Genomic DNA, 23,411 nt, shown 5'->3' on the forward strand with positions numbered 1-23,411 from the left:
CCTGTATTCATGGTTTTAGAAGCAAACTATGACTCTGTGAATGGGGAAATTATCCTTCAGCTACATGGCTATAACTTATAGAACAAAAAACAATACCAATTTATTTCCTTAGTGGATTTCAGAGACCAGTTAGATGTTTAAAATAATTTTTTAGAGTAGCTAGACAATGGAAGGCATTATGATAGTCATGTTTTTATAAAGGCAAAGTGCTCAGCTGCATTGCATAACTGCATCCCGCCTGGCTGGTGGCCACCATTATTATGAATTTGTTGTAAATGCATTTTGCTGCTTGGCTGTCTCCTACTGCTGTAGACAACAGCCCATGGCATTGTTGAACCACTCACATGTGTCTGGCTCTGTATCAAAGTGCTGACTGAGTCCAGCGGTGCCTAATAAAGTCTTAGAAGGGGTGGGAGAAATGCTCATAACAGTCATATCACATAATAGTCACACACAAAAATCTCAATTACTATTAATAATAACAGTAACATTTGCTGAGCTATGGGTAGCCACTTATACTGGGTATTGCCTGACTGAGTCCTCACAAAAACCCTATGAGACATCCAATTGTCATAAAGCCATAGCCATAGCCCCTGCTGCTATCTGGCCCCCACATGTAGAACCCTAGGAGGAGGGACCAAAGCACCTGAAAATTGGCCAGAATAGACTGCAGAGGCTCTAGCTTCCCAAGAAGCTACCTGATGGGGCTGGGTAAAACAATCCAGAAGTGTTGAGGAGTTAAAGTCTGGGGGTGTGGTAAGCCCTAACCAATGAGATTGGAGACAGAAAGAAGCCAGCATTGTAAACGCTGCCTCCTGTGTGGTGGATGGTTCTGAGAAGCAGTAGCTTTGTAAGTACTCTCTGGAGATGCCCTGTAAGATGAAACAATCAGCTTTGTTTGCAATGAAGCTATGTCCATCTTGGTAATACATCCCTTATGTTTGTTTTTGCTTTTTCACTACTTCACTTCTGTTTTCTCTCACATGTACTTCCCTGGGGGAATTGCATCCATCAATAAAACATTTGCACATAATCTTTTGTTTCCAGCTTTATTTTCTTAGAACCCTCAGTTAAAAATGCTCGTACCAGGAGTGGTCTTTATGAGCAGACCCTCAGGGGTGCCTGGGTGGCTCAGTCAGTTAAGCGTCTGACTTCAGCTCAGGTCATGATCTCACAGTCTGTGAGTTCAAGCCCTGTGTCGGGCTCTGTGCTGACAGCTCAGAGCCTAGAGCCTGCTTCAGATTCTGTGTCTCCCTCTTTCTCTCTGCCCCTACCCTGCTCATGGTCTGTCTCTCTCACTCTCAAAAATGAATAAATGTTAAAAAAAAAAAAAAAAGACCAGACCCTCAAAATGGGATTTAGGAGTTGAACAGCCAACCTATCTGAAAGCAATAGGAATGGTTTTCTTGATGGCAAGTGAGATAACAATTCCTGCTATGCAGTGGCATGCATTACTGTAACCAAGCTTTTCACCTACAGTAAAGGTGAGATGAGGTGCAGGTGGAAGATAAGGCATTGGGGTACCAAGTAGATGCTGTACCTGACTGGTATGGGAAAAATGATAATGATAAGAATTGAGGAATAGACTGGTTGCTTTTAATAGCATTAGAAGTCTTGGAAAACAACAACAACAGCTTGAAGCAGCTAATCGCCAATGTAAGAACATTATGAAAGCCAGAGGACTTCTGTGGCAAACATAAAGGAGACTCCCATCTCTTGCAGCAGTAAGTTGGACACTGTTGAAAATTAAGTTCAAGATCTAGCGTGGCAGAGCTGCAAAAGAGATTGAATGGATAGTTTCAATAGGTCTTCCATGTCAAAGTCTTTTCCATATAGGAAAAATGTGAGACCTTAACACCTGGCCAAGAAATATATGGGTGGATGAGCCTCAGAACTTTGAGCTCCCAATTGTCCCTAAATCTTCTTAGCCAAAAGAAGCAGACCATTTCCTCTTAACAGAGGAAAACAACCTCCCCATGCCTGGAGACCATATATGAACTCACCTGAAATAGATTCATTCATTGCAAGATGACTCTTGTTTTCCTCAAGACATGCCTCCGTCACTGGTTTTGCCTTCAGTCTGATAACTGGTGTTAGAGCTCTGCACAGCCTGAGCAGGGAAGTACAGGTCCTATGCAGAAGGGATTCACCTACATTCCAAAAGAATTATAATTGAGAATATGTGGGGATCAGAATAATACAGGAAGGAACTTGACAAAAGTGAGGCAGAGCCAGATTTGAAAAGACTTTGGTTCTAGGTAGGATAGAAGATTGAGATAATCTCTGATGTCACGTTCTTTTGAATAATGTACATTGTAGGAAAATAACCCAGGAGTGAATCCCCCACCAAATGGTGTTTAGGTGGGAGATTCATCAACTCAATCATTCTATAGAGGGGTGTCTTAACTGATCTCCAAATGTATTCAGAAATTGGCAGTTTAGAGAATCTGTGGAAAAGTAATAGCACTTTGGTAAGCTGTGGGCATGAACTGATATGCACAAGGACTTTCATTATTTTAGTAGGCATTTTGGGAAGGTGTGTGAGGGACATAGAGTTAAGAGAAAAAGGAGATAATAAGTATGGGGGATAGAATGGGGCTTATCCATCAGTTAAAACCAATGGCCTAGTTTTGAGTGTCTTTGGAAAGAAGGTTTAGGTTTATTCATTTTTTAAAGTTTATTTTGAGAAAGAGAGAGAGTGTGTGTGTGTGTGCGAGAGTGGGGGAAGGGCAGAGAGTGAGGGGGAGAGAATCCCAAGCAGGCTCCACGCTGTCAGCACAGAACCCATTGAGGGGCTCAATCTCATGAACCATGAGATCATGACAAGAAGGTTTAGTTTTAGAAAAAGTTATAAATTCATGAAAAAATTTAAGAGACTGAGATTATTCACTATATACCAAAATTCAGTGGGCAGGAGAAAATGGAGCCATAAGGCTAGGGAACAGGCCATTTTTCTTTTTTCTTTCTCTTCGCCTCCACGTAGCTTTGGGACTCCAAAGGCTCCAGATGACCACCATCATAAGTCTAAGTGGTTACCATCAGTGACTATTGTGTCTAGAGGAATGACATTCTCACAGAGAGCACTGGTAGTAGAAATGGTAGCCAAGCCTCTCAACAAGGTAGCTGGAGCAAGAGAATTCAATATTCTTGGGAACACCAGCAAAAATTGGATGAGACTGTGGTATTAGGAGCTAGTGTCTAAAGGTGTGATAAACCAAATAGTGATCCTCCAAAGATGTTTATTTTCTAATCCGTGGGATCTGTGAATATGCTACTTTACAAGGAAGAAGGCACTTTGCAGATGTGATTGAGGTTAAGAATCTTGGGATTTGGAGATCATCTGGAAGTATCCCTGTGGGCCCATTGTAATCACAAATCCTTAAAAGCAAATCTTTCTTGGCTGTGGTCAGAAAGAAAGAGATGTAACAACAAAAATGTCAATGAGATTCTACATTACTGGTTTTGAAGATGGAGGAAGAGGGTATGAACCAAGGAATTGGGATAGGGAGTGCTCTAGAAGCTGAAAAAGGTAATGAAAGGGATTCTCTCCAGAGCCACCAGAAAGGAGGATAGCTCTGCTGACACCTTGATTTTAGTCCAGTGAGACATGTGATGCACTTATGAATTGTGTTGCATTTACAGAATTGTAGGATATTCAGTCATTTTAAGCTGGTAATTTGTTATGGCAGCAGTAGAAAACTAATACAAAAGGAGTGCCTGGGTGGCTCAGTTGGTTAAGCCTCCGACTTCGGCTCAGGTCATGATCTCATGGTTTGTGAGTTCAAGAGTTGGGCTCTGTGCTGACAGCTCAGAGCCGGGAGCCTGCTTGGGATTCTGTGTCTCCTTCTCTCTCTGCCCCTCCCCCACTTGTGCTCTGTCTCTCTCTGTCTCTCAAAAATAAATAAATGTAAAAAAAATTAAAAAAATAAAAGAAAATGAAAACACAAGACAATGAATGTAGTGGATAAGAGATCTCGTATTTGGGATTAACATCAAGAGGATGAAAGGCATGGGTCCTCAGGTCCTTAGCAGGATAACTCAAAATAAATGCATAACTAGACACATTGTAGTAAAACTTCAGGTCTCCAAACACAAAGAACAAAATTCCAACAGAAGAGAGAAAAGACAAATTAACTACAAAGACACAATTGGACAATGAACTTCTCATCAGCATAATTAAAGACCAAAATACAATGGGATAAATTCTTCAAAGTACTGAGAAAAATAATGGTCAAACGAGACTGCTATCCCTAGCTAAACTGAGAGCTAAAGATATTTTCAGACAAAGTAAGACCTTTGATTTTTCACTCATATATCCCTGAAAGAGCAAATAAAGGGTGTCCTTCAGAAGCTGGTACTTCTATATCACTTACATATTAGTAAATGCATTTTTGGAAGTGCAGTTTCACTTGAGGAAGCTCAAAAGAAAGGCTGGGGGAGGTCACCTTACATATGGTTTATCAGTAAAGACTAAAGATTAAATTTTATAATAGAAAATAAGCTTCTATATTCACTGCATAACATTAAAAGTATTTTTATTTTTATTTTTTTCAGTCATTTAACCCACAATTTTTATTCATTACCAATCATGGAGGAAGCAATTTCTTATGGTGCCATTTGTGATTATCTGAGTCCCCATAGTTATATGCTTATGTAAGAAAACATGTGTTATCATAACATCAAAGCAATCACTTAGGAACCAACCACAAATAAAATTAAATCATTTTCCACGCATCTCTCTCCAGACATCCCTTGAAGTTTTGCAGTCCATGACTTATGTGGCTGTAGGAAGTGGGCCTTTCAAGACTAATATCTAACTCTCCCAATAATTTAATACTTTAGTCTCTGTGCAAATACAGATCACCTGCAAATTGAGATTAAAATTCTTATATAAGATACAGAATTTCTAGAAATAGATAAACATGATATGACACAAAGCTTTTGACAGTTAAGGGTTATGCACAATTAAAGACCAGCTCACACTGGGGCGCCTGGGTGGCACAGTCAGTTAAGCATCCAACTTCGGCTCAGGTCATGATCTCAGTCTGTGAGTTCGAGCTCCACATCGGGCTCTGTGCTGACAGCAGAGATCCGGGAGCCTGCTTCAGATTCTGTCTCCCTCTCTCTCTGCCCCTCCCCTGCTCACACTTTGTCTCTCCCTCTCAAAAATAAATATCAAAAAAAAATGTTTTTTAAACAAAAAGACCAGCTCACAATTGGAGAAAGAATCAACAAGGATAATAACATAGTGTAACTGAACCAATATGAGTTCGCCCTTTGGTGAGTCACAGATAGAAACTATGCCAGGTAGGTTGTTGCACAAAGGAAACTGTATTTGCAGCAAATGAGATCACAGGGAATAACTCGCAAAGCCATGACTTTACCAAGCAAGGGTGAATGGGTTCCTTTTATTTAGGACCAGGATGAATATTTAGATAGGGAAGCCTTGTCATCATAAGCAGAGGCGGGCATAAGGCCATGTATGCACCTTTAGGAAACATGTCTATACGTACATCGTATGTTACGTAAATGGTGCTTATGCTCCTCCTTGGATGAAGATTTTAGAATTATAATAAAGTAAAGGCAGTTGTCAGTCATTCTAGAGGTTACCCCATGGTCCATCTTCTCAGGCATGAGTTGGGGTTCACACTCAAACTGGTCTGGGTGGTCTGGGCTGGCTGGAGGTCTTGTCTAGGCAGTCCCTACTGCTTGCTGGGTGGTTTCAGTTTCCATTTGCCTGTGCGCAGAATTGCCTAGACAGAGTGGTCTTCACTGTAGGAGGAGGCGTAGGTGGTCTGAACCCTGGACTCCAAGCATCTTCTTGTTCCCCAGTAGCAGTGGTCCTCACTGCCTTCCTCCCCGCAAGTGAGCCTCCCACCCACTAAAAATATTTTTAAAATACTTGTTTGGAGGATGCCAAATTATTAGACTGCCCAGGCAGGTGCTGTTAGGACCCTGTTCTAGAGGATGCAGAATGTGAATGTTACCTACTAGAGCTTATAAAAGTTCACCTTTCTGGGATCTCCAGGGAAATACTGAAAAAGGGAGGATCTGGAAGGTGATTTTTTTCTGATTTCACTCTCCATTAAAAAAATTTTTTTTTAATTCATAAAGGAGAGTACCACTTCTGCCCATAAGTCATTACTGGGATGAGAAATGTCCTCCCACAGTAAACAATTAGGAAAGTGGACAAAATGTTTTAAATGACTGTTTTCAGGCATTAGACAGTAATCAGTAAGGGACTGTGACCCCTGAGAGAATGAGTACAAGCAAGGTGAGCCCTAAATCTGTCCTCCCTTAATGTCGTGCTACCCAGGAAAGATCCACATCCTCTGTGGCCAAAGTTGCAGAAGCACAGTTTACTTGTTCTTTCTACTTCCTCACCTTCCATTCGCTCCTCAGCCAAGTGCAATTTAACTGTCATCACAAACTACTGTATTAAATACTCCCACTAAAGTGATCAATAATAACCTCATCGTTAGATATAATGTACACACACTTACTAGTCCTATTTCATCAGGTACCTCTGCAGCAAGACCCCTAAAACAACCCCTTCCCATTTGAAAAAAAAAATTTGCTATTTTTAAGTTTACAGTATGGTAGTGTTAACCATATGCTCATTGTTAAACAGTTCTCTAGAACTTTTTCATCTTGCAAAACTGAGACTCCTACCCACTGGATAACAATTCCTCTTTCCTCTTCCCCCCAGACCCTGGCAACTACCGTCCTAATTTCTGCTTCTATGAGTTTGACTATTTTAGATACCTCATATAAGTAGAATCATGCAATATTTGTCCTTCTGTGACTGGCTTATTTTACTTAGCCTAAATAATGTCCTCAAGATACATATCCATATTGTAACACATAACAGGATTTCCTTCTTGTTTAAGGTTGAATATTATTCCACTGTATGTATTTACCGTGTTTTCTTAATCCATTCATCCATCTATGAACACTTAGGTTGCTTTCACCTGGCTATTTTGAATAATACTGCCATGAGCAGGGGTGTGCAAACCCCTACCTCTTGAAATTCATCTGTTTGTTTCCATTATGCCAAACTTTCTTGTTCATCTACCTCTCTGGCGGCCTATTCTCTGTTTGCTTCATTTGGTTGTTTTTGTTTTTGTTTTTGTTTTTGTTTTTCCCTTCACTTGCTCTTTATGTGTTAAGTATTTTCAGGGATTTTGTCAATGGGCTTTTCTTACTCCATTATTTATATCTTGATTTTAAAAAGCTAATCCACAGGATTTCATTGTTCTTCAAAGCTTCCGAAACTATATTTCTAACAGTTTGCCAAACATTTCCACCTGTGTGTTCCAGTGATATCTCAAACTAAATATGTCCAAAATCGAACTCAAATCAACATGCTTGTCTACTCTGTCAGCTCTAAGTTATGTCGTAGGTATACAAAAATGAATAACTTCACACTTCCTTCCCAAAATGCTCTTCCTCCTGCATCCTCTACATTTTATAAATATTATCACTGTTCCCAGTCACCCTGGGAAAGGCCTCTTGGTCACCTCACATCTCTTTCCTCTCCATGTCCTATTGATTGTCTCAAACATCTATCTCCTCTGCCTTTTCTTCTCACTTTTTTTGCCCCTGGACTGTCACAGCTGCCTCCTAATTGGCCTCTAGTCCACCTCCCACACCACCTCCACCAGGATGGTCCTTCTGAAAGACAAATCTGGTCATGCAGACCCCTTGCTCAAAATGCTCAGTGACTCTCCGTTGCCTCAGTGACTCTCTCATTCTAAGATCCTGGGCGTGGCACAGAAGGCCCTGTCTGACATGGCACCTATATGCCTTTCCTGTATTCTGCTTCACCATCCTCATTCTCCCTGTTTTCTTGAAACATCATATTATGCTGCTGTTTTCAAAATGCTAGGCTCACTCAAGCTTCCGTCATTTCCCATTCTGTGTCCTCTGCCAGAGATGCTCTAAAGTTCTCTCCCACCCCCGTCCTCCATGTTTTCTTAGCAAATGTATCCTCTCTTTCAGCTCCTACTTCTCAAGTCTCAGCAGTCATGGCTTCCCCCGCAGTTTCCCTGGGGATGGCTCTAGATCTCTAATCCGAGGCAGTGTGGAGTAGTGGAAATAAGCCCAGACTTGATTCACGAGGCCTGGTACTTCACATCCTGATGCTGCCACCTGCTGGTGGTGCCAGTTTTGTCTGTTAGAAAATTTCGGTCCTCATAGGGACCTGGGGGGGTGGCTGTGAGGTTGAGGAGTAACATCCCATCTCTGCAGTACTTGGAAGAAGGTGCTGAAGAAAAGCTAAATTAATTACTTTTCCTGTTGTCAAATTCACTTAGATATATAAGCATCAACTCAAAGTCCATTTTTACTTATTTTCAAAACAATTCCTCCTCTAGATATGTCTCTTTCCATCAGTAGCTGTCATTTTTTTGGTCATCCAGACCAAAAACCTGTCATACTGGATTTCTCCTTATTCTTCATCTGTCCATACTTAATCAGCCTTCTTCCCTTCTTCCACCATCCTAGTCTTATATTTTGGAATTTCATTGTTGTCTGGCTGGTCTTAAGTACCACTTTACCAATGTCACTCCTTTGTGCCAAAATCCTCAATGGGTCTATATTAGCTACGAAATAAAGCCTAAATTCTTTAGTAATTTCACATTTGGCCACATAGTTGCCAGATGTAGCAAATAAAAATACAGGATGCCCAATTAGTTTTGAATTTATTTAATTTTGTAAAGAATTTACTTTTTAAGGTTTATTTATTTTTGAGAGAGAGAGAGAGAGAGAGCACAAGGGAGGGTCAGGGAGAGAGAATTCCAAGCAGGCTTTGTATCCTCAGCATGGCGTCCAATATAGGGCTCCATCTCATGAACTGTGAGATCATGACCTGAGCCGAAATCAAGAGTCAGATGCTTTAATGGACTGAGCCACCCAGGGACCCTTAATTTTGAGTTTTAGATAAAAAAAAATTTTGTGTAACTATATCACATGTGATATTTGGGATGCAATTATACTAATAATTTATTTGCTGTTTATATGAAATTCAAATTTAACTGGACATCCTGTATTTTATCTGGCAAACCTCTCTGGCCCTAACTTCTCTCTATTTGGTCCTATATTTCAATACTCTCTGTGAATCTAGGCTACTCGTGGTCTGTCCTTAGGTTTCATGTTGCTTGTCACTTGTATTTTGGCCTCAGGTGCCCAAGGAGAAAAAGTACAGCCTTTGGAATCAGAAAGATCTAATTTTGAACCTCAGCTTCCTTGCTTACCAACCCTATGCCTTGGACAACTAATTTAACTTTCCTAACCTGAGTTTTCTCATCTATAAAATGTGAGTCCTAATACCCCCACATGAAAGAGAGGTTGTGAGGAACAGATGAGGTATACAAACCCAGGACAGTTGAGGTCTACTGTATGTATTCAACATGTTAGTTTTTTGTCATTGTTGCTAGGACTTCTGTAGAGCCACTCTTTGGGCCCTCAGTTGCACTACCGGCCATGATTTGCAAGATGCAATGTGGTCTAGGTTACATTTGTAAGTCACAAAGCCTGGAGGGGACATCAGGGTGATCTCTCCTAGGTGACCTGCCTTCCCAGGTCCTACTCTGCAACCTGGAAGTAGGAATGAAGCAAACTGTGCTATGCAGCAGTGGGGATCTGGGGTCAGGGAGCCTCGGGTGCTTGCCAACACTGGGAGCCACACCTGCCTCCATCGGCTCAGCCCTACAAAACCTTCTCTCCACCTTACTCCCTCTCAACCTGTATCCCATCACTCTCCTTGCCTGTTTATTGACAAATGTCTTTAAAAGGTGGTCACATTTGCTGTTTCCATTTCTCCATGTAAGACTCAGCTTATGCTCCAGTAAGTTTTTTGAAATAGTACTTTCAACTGTCTTCAGTCACCTCCTGATTGCCAGGTTCAGTCTATTGTTTACTGATGTATTTGAAACTGCTGAGCACTCCTCTTCACGTTGAACTCTGTGACCCTGACCTCTTCCGGTTTCCTCTTACTTCTCTGACTGCTCCTTCTAAGACTCTTCTGCCTGTTCCTCATGTATAACTCTTCTGAGCAGGACAGTGGTAGAGTAGGGAAGCCTCTCAATTCCCTCCCAAAAGTCCACTGAAATAATCAATAGAGCATGGATATAGGGGGAAATAATTTGTCACTACTGAAAACTAAGGTTGGAGAGGGGTGCCTGGGTTGGCTTAGCTGGTTAAGCGGCTGACTTTGGCTCAGGTCATGATCTTGCAGTTCATGAATTCAAGCCCCACATCTGGCTTTGTGCTGCCCCACATCTGGCTTTGTGCTGACAGCTCAGAACGTGGAGCCTGCATCGGATTCTGTGTGTCCCTCTCTCTCTGCCCCTCCCCCCTCCTCTCTCAAAAATAAACATTTAAAAATATTTTTAAAACAACAACTAAGGTTGGAATCATCTACAAACTAAAAATCCAGAAGAGTCTCTTCTACCAATAACCATAGGCTTGGATTGAAAGGAGCCAGCGAAGGCTTCGTCCCACCCTCCTTCTTGAGGGAGGACAGCTTACCAAGAATTCAAGTGGCAAAACTCCCTGGCTGACTCCACCAGCACTCCCTACCTTGGAGAGACAAGGGCAGCAGTGTTCTAGCAGCAAGGAGGTGAGGTGGGTGGCGGGGCCTGCTAAGAGGCCCACCACCAAAAGTACCTACTGGCCTTTGTGGACCTCTGACACTGAACTCCATCACTAGCTTACAAGGACAGGTTTGCTATAGTCTGAAGCAAACATTAAACAGAAAGCTGAGTGCTGTGTGTGAAGGCCTGGGGGTCCTTTTCCAGAGCATCACAGCAGTGCACAAAGCTCCTAGCTGTGGCTCAGCCTTCCTCCTCATTCACAGCCCTGGCTGGTGATCTCAGTACTCCTTACCCCCAGCTGCACCCAGCCTCACTTCGATTTAGTCCAGGCTGTCTGCTGTTTGCCCATGCCCACCCCTTGCATCTCTCCCCTTCCTTCCCTGGTTTTCCAACTCCCATTGGCCTTTTGACCAACCCAATTCTGTCTGTCAGGGATGTCACTTCAGCTCAAATAAACACTTAAAGCACCCAAGCACCCTCCCACGTTATAGAGACCTACTTTGGCTAGTAGTTTGATCAGGATAGATAGTGCCTTCTGAGGTGAGGAAGTGAGCTTCAGCCAGCAGCAGAATGAATGAATTTACATTGAATTTCAAGCAGTTTGCGAAAATGTGACTGGTCTCTCTGGGGGGATAGCCAAATATAAAATAAATCAATCTTTGCCTCTCAGGGAATTAAATTCCATTGTTGGACTTCTGCATGCAGTGAAGGGAGGGTGTCCATAAAAAACACTTCATTCCCTGCCCCAGTTCAGAGTCAACTGAAAGACAAAGGAGTTGGTCAGATGGATATCTTTAATATGAGAGAAAATCTGCCATTCTCCTTCAGTTGTCCCTTCTCCTCCCATCTTCTCCTCCGTGTCATTTTCTTTCCTCCCTGGCAGAGACGTAGTGAGGTGGGGAGTGGTGAGCTGCTTGGAGGTGATTTGGCAGCATGCTCACTCACACCTAAGGACACAGAATACTGACGTGGAAGGGAAGAAGCTGCACAGAAGCACATCGATGTCGTGCCCACTGGTGCCCAAGAATGAAGAGATGGTGTACACAGCAGTTAGGCAGAGGAGACAACCCACATGGTTGGGAGACTGTTTACAATGAGCAAATAAGAAAATTGATTGAGCAAATAATTAAATACGTTCAGGATTAGAGAGCCAGGTTTCTCACCATTGGAGAAGGTAAAACATGGAAAGAGGCAACGTTTGAAAGAACTCTGAAATGTACTGGCATTAGAAGTATTGGTATAAGTTCAGGGATATGTTGTGGCACCTGGGTGGCTCAGTCAGTTAAGCGTCTGACTTCGGCTCAGGTCATGATCTCGCAGTTCATGAGTTTCAGCCCTGCATCGGGCTCTGTGCTCACAGCTTGGAGCCTGGAGCCTGCTTCTGTGTCTCCCTCTCTCTCTGCTCCTCCCCTGCTTGCACTCTGTCTCTGTTTCTCAAAAATAAATAAACATTAAAAAAAAAACATTTAAATTCAGGGATATGTATATACATATATACGCTTCCTAAGTCTGCCTACTGAGAAGTCTAGAAGCCATGACACTCTGGTAGCAATGAGCACTTCTAGTAGCCAGGTCTTGTTTTCAAATACCATTCTTCTCTAAAATACCAGGACTCCTTGGTGAAATGGTTGACTCCAGGGCTGGGGAAGGGAACGTTAGACAAGAAAATCCTGAAATATCTTGTTTCACAAAGCAAGAAAGTATTCACAAAATGATGATGAAGACGTGTCAAAAGATCATAGCAGCCCCTTAATGGAAATCCCATCAGCCCAACGTGGATCAACTTATGCGTGAAAATAATGATAGCAATTTATTATAACCAGTGAATAAAGTAGAAAACCACGGCTCCAAACTGATATCAGTAAATGAAAGCATAAGTGGGGAGGAGAGAAAACTCTTTACAGGAGGCTATCAACAAATAAATGCAGCAGTTATGCATGTAGCAGGAACATTCAGATCAACATTCAGATGAGGTAGCGGTTCATTGTCCGGGAAGGCTAGGATTGTTAATTGGAGATTTGATGGCATAGTTTTGCAACACATCCTCACAAAGTACTAGTCAGCTACAAAGGGAAAACTGCAGATGCCAACATAACCAGGTGATTCACAGTAACATCACCAGTGGTGAGATGGATTAACAACACATGCCCCGTCTCAACCCTTAAAAAGTACATGGCATCATTTCTGAGGAATTCCTGCCAAGAAAGCCAGACCCAAGTGTGGTGGTGAGGAAACATCAAACTGACTAAGGTTAAGGATCATCTCTCCAGAGTATACGACCTGTGTTCTTATTTATTTATGTATTTATGTATTTATATTTATTTATTTTTAACATTTGTTTATTTTTGAGAGACAGAGCATGAGTGGGGGAGGGGCAGAGAGAGAGGGAGACACAGAATCTGAAGCAGGCTCCAGGCTCTGAGCTGTCAGCACAGAGCCTGATGGGCGGCTCGAACTCACAAACTTGTGAGATCATGACCTGAGCCGAAGTCGGATGTTTAACCGACTGAGCCACCCAGGTGCCCCACAACCTGTACTCTTTAAAACTGTCACAGACATAAGAGGTAAAACTGCTGAGGATATGAAAGGCAGGGAAAAGGGAGAACAGTTTCAGACTAGGAGGCTGAAGAGATTTGACAACAGTAGTGTGTGCTCCTGGAAGGGACAGTGTGCCAGAAAGGAAGAAAAGTTGTTGGGGAAGTTGGTGAGATTTGAATGGGGGAGGGGGGAGACATACAAGTCTATGAATTAGATGATGATGTTTTATTAATGTTGGGGGGTTATATGGTAGGTAAGCAGCAAAGTGTCCTTGATTTGGGGAAATACACACTGAAGTATTTAGGGGTGACAGGGCATCATGGACACAACTTGTTCTCAAAAGGTTCAGAACACAGCTAATTATTTTATACATGTATATAATTATATATAATATATAAACATAATAAATTTATATTGCATGTACACACACAGTTATGGAGCAAATGTGATAAGATGTTTACAATTAGAAATCTGGGTAAGGGGAATATTTTAAAATATTCTCATAGTTTGAAAATAAAATCAAATTTATTTTCAACAAAGTTAGTAATTTATCCATTTCAAAAATTATTTAAAAAATTAAAAGGAATGTCAGCTTTTTTCGTTTTTCTTTCTTTCTCTTCTTTCTTTCTTTCCTTCCTTTTATTTTCTTTCTTTTCTTTCTTTCCTTCCTCTCTTTTCTTTTTTTTACTTTTCTTTACTTTTCTTTTTGCTTTCTTTCAACTGAGGAAAGCTAAGTTGAAGAACATAAGCACTTTTCAGCCCAGGTCAAAGAGCTGAGGACAACCTCAGGCCTTTCCTTGCAGGAACAGTGTCTTTACAGACTAAAATATTTGCATACTGAGATCAGGCTGGGTCCCAAAGAGGATGAAGTTAGAGGCTGAGCCTTATATTTCCTGTCCCTTCTCCCAAACTCATCATTCACATGAGTGTCTGCCTAGCACATCTCAAATATAAAACCCCAAAAGAGGAGTGAGCAGGGGGAACCTCTGTCTAGTGTAAGTCTACTTGGAAACACAAAGACTGAACATAAGTGCTATCCCTCAAAAGTCTTGTTTTGAGGAAACTCTTGTTTTTCAGGTGTTGGTAGGTTGCCCTAGGAGCTCCTCAATTATCTTGGTGTGCATCTGAGCCATGCAGTGGCCTGGGATTTCCTCTTCTCTGGTCCTACCATCCACAGAGACCAATGTGTTATTCTTACCATGGTGTGAATGCTCTTGGGGTTGGTACTGCTTATTTACTATCTGCATGTACTGTCAGCTCTCAGGCAAGCAACTCTGTGCCAGGTACAGAGTCAGAACCACTGGATCACCTCCCCCAAACTGATTCCCAGTTGGGAAAGGCCCACTTTTCTATTTCTCAGCCCACATGGGAAACTTCTCCTAAGAAGTTAATCTACTCAGGGCGCCTGGGTGGCTCAGTCCACTGAGTGGCAGACTTGGGCTCAGGTCACAATCTCACATGGTTCAAGAGTTTGAGCCCGCATCGGTGACAGCTCAGAGCCTAGAGCCTGCTTCGGATTCTGTGTCTCCCTCTTTCTCTGCCCCACTTGCACTCTCTCTCTCTCAAAAAATAAATAAACATTAAAAAAATAAGGAAGTTAATCTGCTTGAGCAATAGCCGGGCCTTAGTATACAGCAGCTTTTGAGTCATTTTTTGATGTTTCAGTCTGACCAAGGAATCAGTTCCATCCTTCTGCTTCTATCTGCCCATGCTGGGCCACGGACAGCTATGACAGGGTCCTCCCAGGTCCCAGCCAGCTCTTCCCCTTCTTTGGAATTGGTCTTTCTCTCTTTCCCTTCTGCCAGCCACCCCCGCTAGCATTCAGTCAGAAAATTTTAATTGGGTTTTACATATTTTTAAAGTTTTTCATAGCATTGTCATTTTACAAATGAGGAAAGCAATGCTCAGAGAGGTTAAGATGCTTACCTAAGATCAACCAGCTAAGAGGTGGCAGAGCCAGGACTTATGCACCCTCTGACTACACAGCTGTGCCCTGCATCTCAGTCAGGGAGGCATTCAAGGCTCCACACCCACTGGTCTCTAGTCTCTTCTCCATCACACCCCTCTGTCCTCCTGACACTGTAGTTAGTGCTCTGATTGACCAGTACTCTCATTCCTTTGCCTTTGTCCATGCTGGTTCTTAAGTCTTGAAGGATACTTTCTCATTCCTCATCTACAGGAATTGTACTCAGTTTTTAAAACTTACTCAGCTCAAATATAAATTATTAGTTAGAATTGCAGAAGACTCATGAAAAATGACATTGAAGTTAGTAAAATTATGAGTGACCATGGGCTTGCCTACCAAATTCAACAATGTTAAAAGAAGGGGATATGTCATGGAGCCTCAAGAAGACAGTTTGGGGGCGTGTGAGGTAGGATCACATGAAACAGTGAGTGTTAAACTAATGGAACATGTTATTCAAGGGGTGATAAAGCTGAAAGATCAACAACTGACATTTATTGAGCCTTAGCCTCAAGCCAGTCCCAGGAGGTAAAATGAAGAGCTTATTTTTAACTGGAAAGACATGTGCTTAAGTACACAATTACAGTACAGTGTGACCCATGCCATAATTTGGTACCATGAGAGCTTTGGCTGGGTCTGACGAAATAAATTTATAGGTGTTGCTACACTTATTTCTGGAAAGGAACCAGAATTTCTCAGGTAGCTAAGTGGCAATAGGGAGAGAAAGATCTTCTAGACAGATCAAGCAACAGTGTAAAAGCATGGTAACATGAGAAAGTATGAAGTGTTTGCGTTTGATATTTCTAGAGCAAAGGTTAGTGTGTGCATGTGTGCAAGACTTGCGTGTGTGTGTGTGTGTGTGTGTGCGCGCGTGAGTGTGAGATAGTCATGAAGTGTAGGTAGATGAAGAGTTCTAGGAAGTAAGACTAGGAAGGTGGTATAAGGTTTTAACATGAAGGGTTGATGTGAAATGTTCATGAGTTTTGCTTCTTTTCCTCTATACTTTTGAATAGCTTCATGATAAGATTTTCTTTTTGGAAAAATCATTTTGGTTGGATAGTGAATTAAAAATAATTAAGTCTAGAAGTAGAAATTCCAACAAGAAGGCTACTGTAGTAGTTCAAATGAGAGATGATAAGGGCTGGTGTGGTAGACAATGTGGTGTCCTGCCCGGATCACCTGTCACCAAGTGGGAGCCCCCATCCCCAGCAGTGACTGTGGATGCTAACAACTCATAGCTGACCCTTTCTCTAGAGAATTACCCACCACTGACTGCAGCCACCTCGCCCAGAAAACAAACTATGATGCCCACCCCCTGCCAACGACTGCCTTCAGTCAATGACTCCTAGAGTGGCATAAGAGATTGGCCCCCTTGCCTTAAGGGACATAATTCTGCTGTGTGGTTAATGCTTCAAGTACCTTACCTGTGGATCAGGCCAAACTAGATTTTACCTGAGACTACCTGCTTGTCGGGCTCTTTTCCTTTCCCTAGTCTGGTTCTATCCCTCCCTTGTAGTAGGTTTTTCTTGAAACTCATTCCCTCAAAAGATCACATGCATCCCAAATCCTCTTCTAGACTCTCCTGCTAGGGAACCAGACCTAAGACAACCAGTATTAATTGTTTATAAGGATGTAGGTGCCTGATACATTGAACCAAGTAGAATTGACCAGGTATGATTGGCCACTAATTAGATGAGTGAGAAGGAAGGGTGAGGGAGGAAAAGATCTGGAATGTTCTCTAATTTTGGCTTGAGTCTAAAGGGGTACTATTCATTCACCAAAGCATTGTTCTGGGGTGGGTGAGGGAGGAGATGAGTTAATTCAGTTTTGGACAGGTGGGACTGGAGATGCTTGTGGGATACCCAGGACATCCAGGTAGAGATAAAGACCATTGCAGTTTAGAGTTCAGGATAGGAAATCAGAGCTGAAGATGTAGATTTTTGAGCCAAGAGCAAATAAATGACAGTCACAATAGAGGTATCATGTTCACTATCCTGGCTCTATACAGGTAAAGTTATAGGATGCTATCCTATTGAATTTCCAAGTTAACGTCAGGGAAGGCAACCTAGTTCTCCAATTCAGTCCTTTTGGTCCATTGTTAGAATTCTGAGCTGGATAATCTTGAGCTGGCCTTTTTTTTTTTCTTTTTCTTTTTTTCTTCTGTTGATCCTATTGTGACTCTGTGTCAAAATTAGGGCCAAATGTAGTAAAAGAATAATATAAAAATAACCATTTTGTTCATAGTGAGTTATAGTCACATCGTTCATGTATATTATGCCCAAATGAACAAAATGCAGTGTTTCAGGGAGCCTGGGTGGCTGTCGGTTGAGAATCTGACTCTTGATTTCAGCTCAGGTCATGATCTTGTGGTTCGTGGGTTCGAGCCCTGAGTTAGATTCCTCACTGACAATGCAGAGCCTGCTTGGGATTCTCTCTCTCCCTCTCTCTCTGCCCCTCCCTTGCATGCTCTCTGTCTCTCTCTGAAAATAAATAAACTTTAAAAAAAAATGCAGTGTTTCTTAATCACTTCCTTCAGAACCAGAATTAACTATTTGCCTATGTCTCCATAATGAAGGCCATTAATATTCAGAATCTGAAGGAAGAACTTTTACCCAATCCACCAATACTAGACATTAAGCCTCAGTCTCTATCTTCTCTCCCTCAAAAGTGAAGAGACCTGAGGATACCTAACTCAACTTTTATGATGGAGGCACACAAAGAAATTACTTGGCAAAGCGTGAACCTAATCGCTACAAAGCTTGAGGAGTGAGTTTCCCAACAGCGGCAGAGTTAAGTGTGAAGCATGGAAGAAGACAGGAAAGAAACTAGTTCTCCTAACACATCTTCCAAAGTTCCTTACTGGTGTAACTTGAGGTATGAAAGGAAAAATACATTTTTTACTCACTTAGTCTTGCTGAAGGCTTCCCCTCTGGCTACATAACATTATTGACACAGTTTTGTTGCTCTGTATTAATTGAATGGCTATGTATTCCTCTGCCTTTTCATTTCAGTATTCTCCAAAGATCACCATCATTTTCTAGTCCGTAAGTGGAAATGAGTTCAGTGGTTAAGTAGACTACTGTGCCTAAGATTGATCCATTTCTGCACCATTCCTTATTCAGACTACCTTCTTATTGGTAAAGCTAACTAAATTCCTGCTCTACAATCAACTTACCAAGATCTTTAATAAAAATGTTTATCTTGTTCACTGTATCTTAATAAGGAAAACTTACTGAATAATAATATTTGAAATTGTCTATGGACTTTCCCTGAACTTATTTTTGAAATGATAAATATCATATCAAAAAAATTTTTGACATTTTTGTTCCTGGAAGTCATTCTATAAATTATATGATGGGGGCGCCTGGGTGGCTCAGTCGTTGAGCGTCGGACTTCGGCTCAGGTCACGATCTCGCGGTCCGTGAGTTCGAGCCCCCCGTCGGGCTCTCTGCTGACAGCTCAGAGCCTGGAGCCTGTTTCAGATTCTGTGTCTCCCTCTCTCTCTGCCCCTCCCCCATTCATGCTGTGTCTCTCTCTGTCTCAAAAATAAATAAACGTTTTAAAAAAATTAAATTATATGATGTAATGTGGTATGATGAGTAATAGTACTTGTGGAGAAAAGCTCTGCTTCTGGAATTTCGACAAGTGAGCTGAGATTTATGTGACTATTATGTGACTACTCAATCATTTGAAAGGTACATATAAACTTAATGGGCAAGCCTCCCCCCTGCCCCAACATTTGCACAGCTACTATATATCTCTTTAAATATTAATACAGAAACAAAAATACTATTTACAACCCCCTAAAGAATATCCTGTTCCTTAAAACTCTTTACTATGTTTTTCCCATTTTAATAAAAGATCATTTAATAGTTTTTACCCCTTAATATTTTAGTAAGTTACCTTTAAAGAATGATTTCAAAAGGATATCCATACACTGTATATCCACGTAATGAATCCACCTTATCCTCCAATTCACCAAGCAATTCAGAGAACATAGAGCCAAAACAAAGAATCTCTTGGCCTTCCCCATCCTCACCCTTCCTCCTCCATGTTTTCTAGACCTGATTCAGAGGAAGAGGTAAGTCTCAAAAGTTGCTTCTTGAGTTGCAGCGGGATTTATTCTAGGGTCCCAGAGGCAGTTATTACAGTGGGTTTGGCTTAGCGGAGTCTACATGGTTCTAATCCTAACTGTCACTTTTTAGCTGCATTAAGAGCTGGTCTCGAGGAAGATACTTAACCTCTCTGTAACTTGGTTGCCTCATCTGTAAAACGGGTATAATACACATCTACCTTACAGAGAAAGGAGCCAATTCTTACAAAACGTAGCTGTCGCACAGTAAGTTTGGAGTATTAGCTACTATTATTATCATGGAGCTCAGCCCGCGGTTACGAATCAGTTCGTTGGGCTTTACAAATGTGGCCAACACGCAGTGAACACGGAAGACACTGGAGAGAGAGGGAGGACCGGCTTTCTAATTCTGACTGCCTCCTATTCAAAGAAAACCTCGGCGGCAGTAAAGAAATACCATAGATCCTAGAAACGCCGCCTGCACAATAGACTGAAAAGTTGTAAGAGGTACAGCTGAACCGGGCAAAACCCCACCAGGAACCCCACCTCCGAGTTAGCAAGAGTGGGGTGTGGAAGCGGGCCTTTCCCAGTGAGGGGCGGAAATGGTCTGGACACGCTGTGGTGGGAAGAGCTGCCCGTCCTGGGAGACGTACCGTGGGGACCAATCGCTCTCGGGATCCGCCTTCAGGGGGCGGGAGAATCGGGACGTCCACCCACCTTGGGCCCGCCTCTGCGCTGTAGGCTACTCGGCCTTTAAATTTCCGCTTGGGTCCGCGAGCGGCGGTCGGCTAGAGAAGGGTGAGCGCGGGAAAACAGCAACAACGGGGAGGGGGAAAAGGGATAGAAACGGGAAAGAGGGGAGATGTGACCGTCGGAGATGAGAAATAGGAAGCAATGGGGGGGGGGGGGGGGAGAGAAAAAGGGAGTGGGGGCACGGGAGGGGCCAGAGAAATGGGGAGGAGGAAGGAGGGAGGTGGGGGGAGAGGCGCGGTGAGCAGACTTAGGGACAAGGAAAGGAGAATGCGGGGCGGACACCGGGTAAGGGGAAGAGTAAGATAGCCCCCCGCCGACCCCCCCCCCCCCCAGTATGAGATGCCCTAGGGGTTCACCCCGAATGGGGCAGTAAAGCAAAGCCTGGAGGTGTGTTGAAAGACAGCTGTTGTCTGGGCCCCTCTATCACCAAGTTAGCCACTCCTTTTGTATTAGTTGGCACGCAAATTAATTTGAGTGCAGAGATGATGTCTGGCCCTTTAAGAGGTGAATGATACAGGGAGTTATCCTTAGCCCCTCTGTGTGGGCTTGTCAGTCTTCTCAAAGGACTGGGCTTACACAACCAGATCAGCAGATTTATCCTCTGAGTTACTATGAGATCACCTTCACATCCTCCAGTTTTGAGAAAGGCATCTCTCTTCTTACCTCTGCCTTTACAGGATACCTGGCACTTTGACTCCTGTGACGCGTTCTCTGACATAAACTCCCTGAAGACAGTTTCTACTGAATTATTTGCCACCTTTCTGATAAAACTTGCATTGACTTTCATTTAAACTGTTTTCTCTAGTAGTACCTCCCTCCATCCCACCTCCACCTAAGAAACCTATCCTTGATCTGTAGATTTATATAGAGTGGTAAAGCAGGAATGGGGCTTTTGAGATAATCTAGCAGGGACCTCTCATTTTTAGGTAAAACGAATAAAAACCCTTGAGACTCAAAAAGTGAGTGAAAGTGACAGTATTGAGACCTTAGTAAGTACCAGGTACTGTGCATATCTTCTATATATTCTTCAAAAACATAGGGTGTAGGTACTTTCGTCCTCTTTATATAAATAAAAAAACAGGCTAAGAGTGATTAACCTGCTAATGTGTGATAGAGCTGGGATTTCATCCCAAGGAATCTGACTTTAAAACTCAATTAACTAATTTGAGTAAAAAGAAATCCTAGATAGGGCTAGGACTTGTATTCCAATTCCGGCTGAATGCTTTTTTTTTTTTTTTTTTCCTTGAATCACACTACAGTTTCCATTTTTTAAGTCTAAAACTCTTTATATGTTTTGCAAGTTCAGTTATCTATACTGTATATGAATAGCATGTAAGTCTACTTCACTACCTTGAGCTCATTCCCTTATTTTGGTTCTATAAAAAAACACTCCCGTCTTAAGAGAAATTTATATTTTGGGTTCCCTGTTAAGTTAGGGAATGCTGACTTTACAGCTCTGACTGTGGCAGTAGATTTTGCCATGGCTTCTCTGGAATTGGCAATTAGGCAGGGGTTGGAAGAAGTTGAGAAATAAAGCTGGAAATCATTGGAATGACAATTGCTGGCACTTCAGGGCTTACTCTATTGCCTTCCCCTAAACTCGAGGCCTCCAGGTTTTAGGAGTGGCTTAGGCAAGCTCTAAACCTACAAATGATCATCTTAGACTTTCTGTACTAACTTCTGCTTACTGATACCATGAAACTGGAGTTGGTTATCTTCCTATTGCCATTTTTCCTGCATGTGCAACCCTTGACCCTGTGAGCAGTGCCATAATTTGTGGCATCTCATAAAATTATGCAGTAATCTCAAATCCTTAGCACTTAGAATTTGTCTTTTTCACACTAGTCATTGCCTTTTTATAATTTGTCACTTTTTTTCCCCAAAGATTTTATTTTCAATCTCTATACCCAGCATGGAGCTCAGACCTACAACTTCGAGATCAAGTGTCACATGCGTTACTGACTGAGCCAGCCATACATCCCAATGTATCATCTTTTCTGTTTATAGTTAATCTCTCCAAGAGCAACCCTCAGTCATGAAGCAGTCCTCTAATACCATGTTTTAATCCCTAGAAATTGGCATGATATATGTATTTTATATACTAAATACATATGTAGTTGTTTTGAATTATATAATACCTGAATTAATGCTTACTATAAAAAATTAAAATGAGAAGTATATAGAGTAAATGAGACAATCCTCTTTTATTTTTTTTTTCAAAAAAATTTTTTTTACATTTATTTATTTGAGAGACAGAGAGAGACAGTGTGAACAGGGGAGGGGCAGAGAGAGAGGGAGACACAGAATCTGAAGCAGGCTCCGGGCTCTGAGCTGTCAGCACAGAGCCCATGTGGGGCTCGAACCCATGAACCAGGAGATCATGACCTGAGCTGAAGTCAGATGCTTAACCAACTGAGCCACCCAGGTGCCCTGAGAAAATCTTCTTTTATCCTATACTTGTAATTCCATTCATTTTCCTGTAATAATCACTGATAATAATTTGGTATTTTCTGTGTCATCTATATATTTACCTAAGTATGTACACACACACACACAGTTTTTTAAAATATAAATGAGATGTTGTATCAGCTAGGATCTCAGTCAGGAAACAGAAACCACACGTTAAACAGGGAAAATTTAATATAAAGAATTATTAACTAGTAATGGGATTAACTACTAAGGGGCAAAAAGAACTCTAAAACAATACAGTAGCAGATATAGGGAGCAGCCACAGCTTCTAAGGTTGAGGCAATGTGCTCAAGGAAGGAACGAATTTGGAAGAGGCCCCTTTCCTCCAAGACTAATAATTGGACTTTATGGAAGAGTGTATGACAGATGATGTCAGTGGATGATGAAGTTTGATGAATTGCTGCGCATTGAGACTGGAATGCAGGAAACTGTGGGCTGGACTGCTGAGTTGGAGTGCTGACAAACTCTCCAGAAAACCACTGAGATTCCAGGAAACTGCTCACAAGGTTAATGCTGGCAGAATTAAATGCGAAGTCACAAGAATTCTGTTGAAACTCACTGGGAAGCTGCCTGATTGTCGTGCTGTTGAAACTTGATGGTAGGCAAGCATCACTGGGCGTTCTTCTAATACAAAGGAAAAAACAAAAACAAGGAAAGCATCCAGGAACCAGGAAGAGAATCCCCCTTCTTCCTGCAGTGTCCCTCTAGCACCCCCTAGTGATACAGCTTAAAACCATCAGCTGGCAAAGGAAAAATGAAATTATCTAGTATCACAAAACAGGGCAATGAAGGATAGATTTGGAGTCGAGGGACAATAACTGATGACTGGCACAGATATGATACTAACTTTTTTCACTTCTTAGAGAATTTTCCATGTTGATATATAGAGATCTTTTTTAAATGATTGCATAATTCCATTCGCCTTCATTTCACTGGTGGACATTAGCCTATTTACAGTTTTTCACTGCTAAGCAGTGAATATCCTTATGCATATCACTTTGTATGTATGGCAACTATATCT

General features: G+C 42.0%; 1 protein-coding gene across 5 annotated transcripts in view; it reads right to left on the reverse strand.

Moving 5' to 3' along the window:
* The window catches only part of LOC125909971 (uncharacterized), a 43,503-nt gene extending 23,601 nt beyond the window's left edge, over positions 1–19,902 (reverse strand). For 2 of the 5 annotated variants that reach the window (XM_049613571.1, XM_049613572.1), the window contains exons 1-3: positions 19,000–19,410; positions 11,095–11,217; positions 2,004–2,150 (exon numbers count right to left, since the gene is read on the reverse strand). In XM_049613571.1, the coding sequence (XP_049469528.1) occupies positions 2,004–2,150; positions 11,095–11,217; positions 19,000–19,129 (400 nt within the window). In that variant the 5' untranslated portion in view covers positions 19,130–19,410. Of the gene's footprint in view, positions 1–1,550; positions 1,774–2,003; positions 2,151–11,094; positions 11,218–18,999; positions 19,411–19,821 lie in introns of those variants that run through there. The other 3 variants (XM_049613574.1, XR_007453812.1, XM_049613573.1) reach the window with 3 other exon arrangements.
* Between the last annotated feature and the right edge of the window lie 3,509 nt (positions 19,903–23,411).

This window comes from Panthera uncia (assembly GCF_023721935.1).
Source record: "Panthera uncia isolate 11264 chromosome B3 unlocalized genomic scaffold, Puncia_PCG_1.0 HiC_scaffold_1, whole genome shotgun sequence".
NCBI lineage: Eukaryota > Metazoa > Chordata > Mammalia > Carnivora > Felidae > Panthera > Panthera uncia.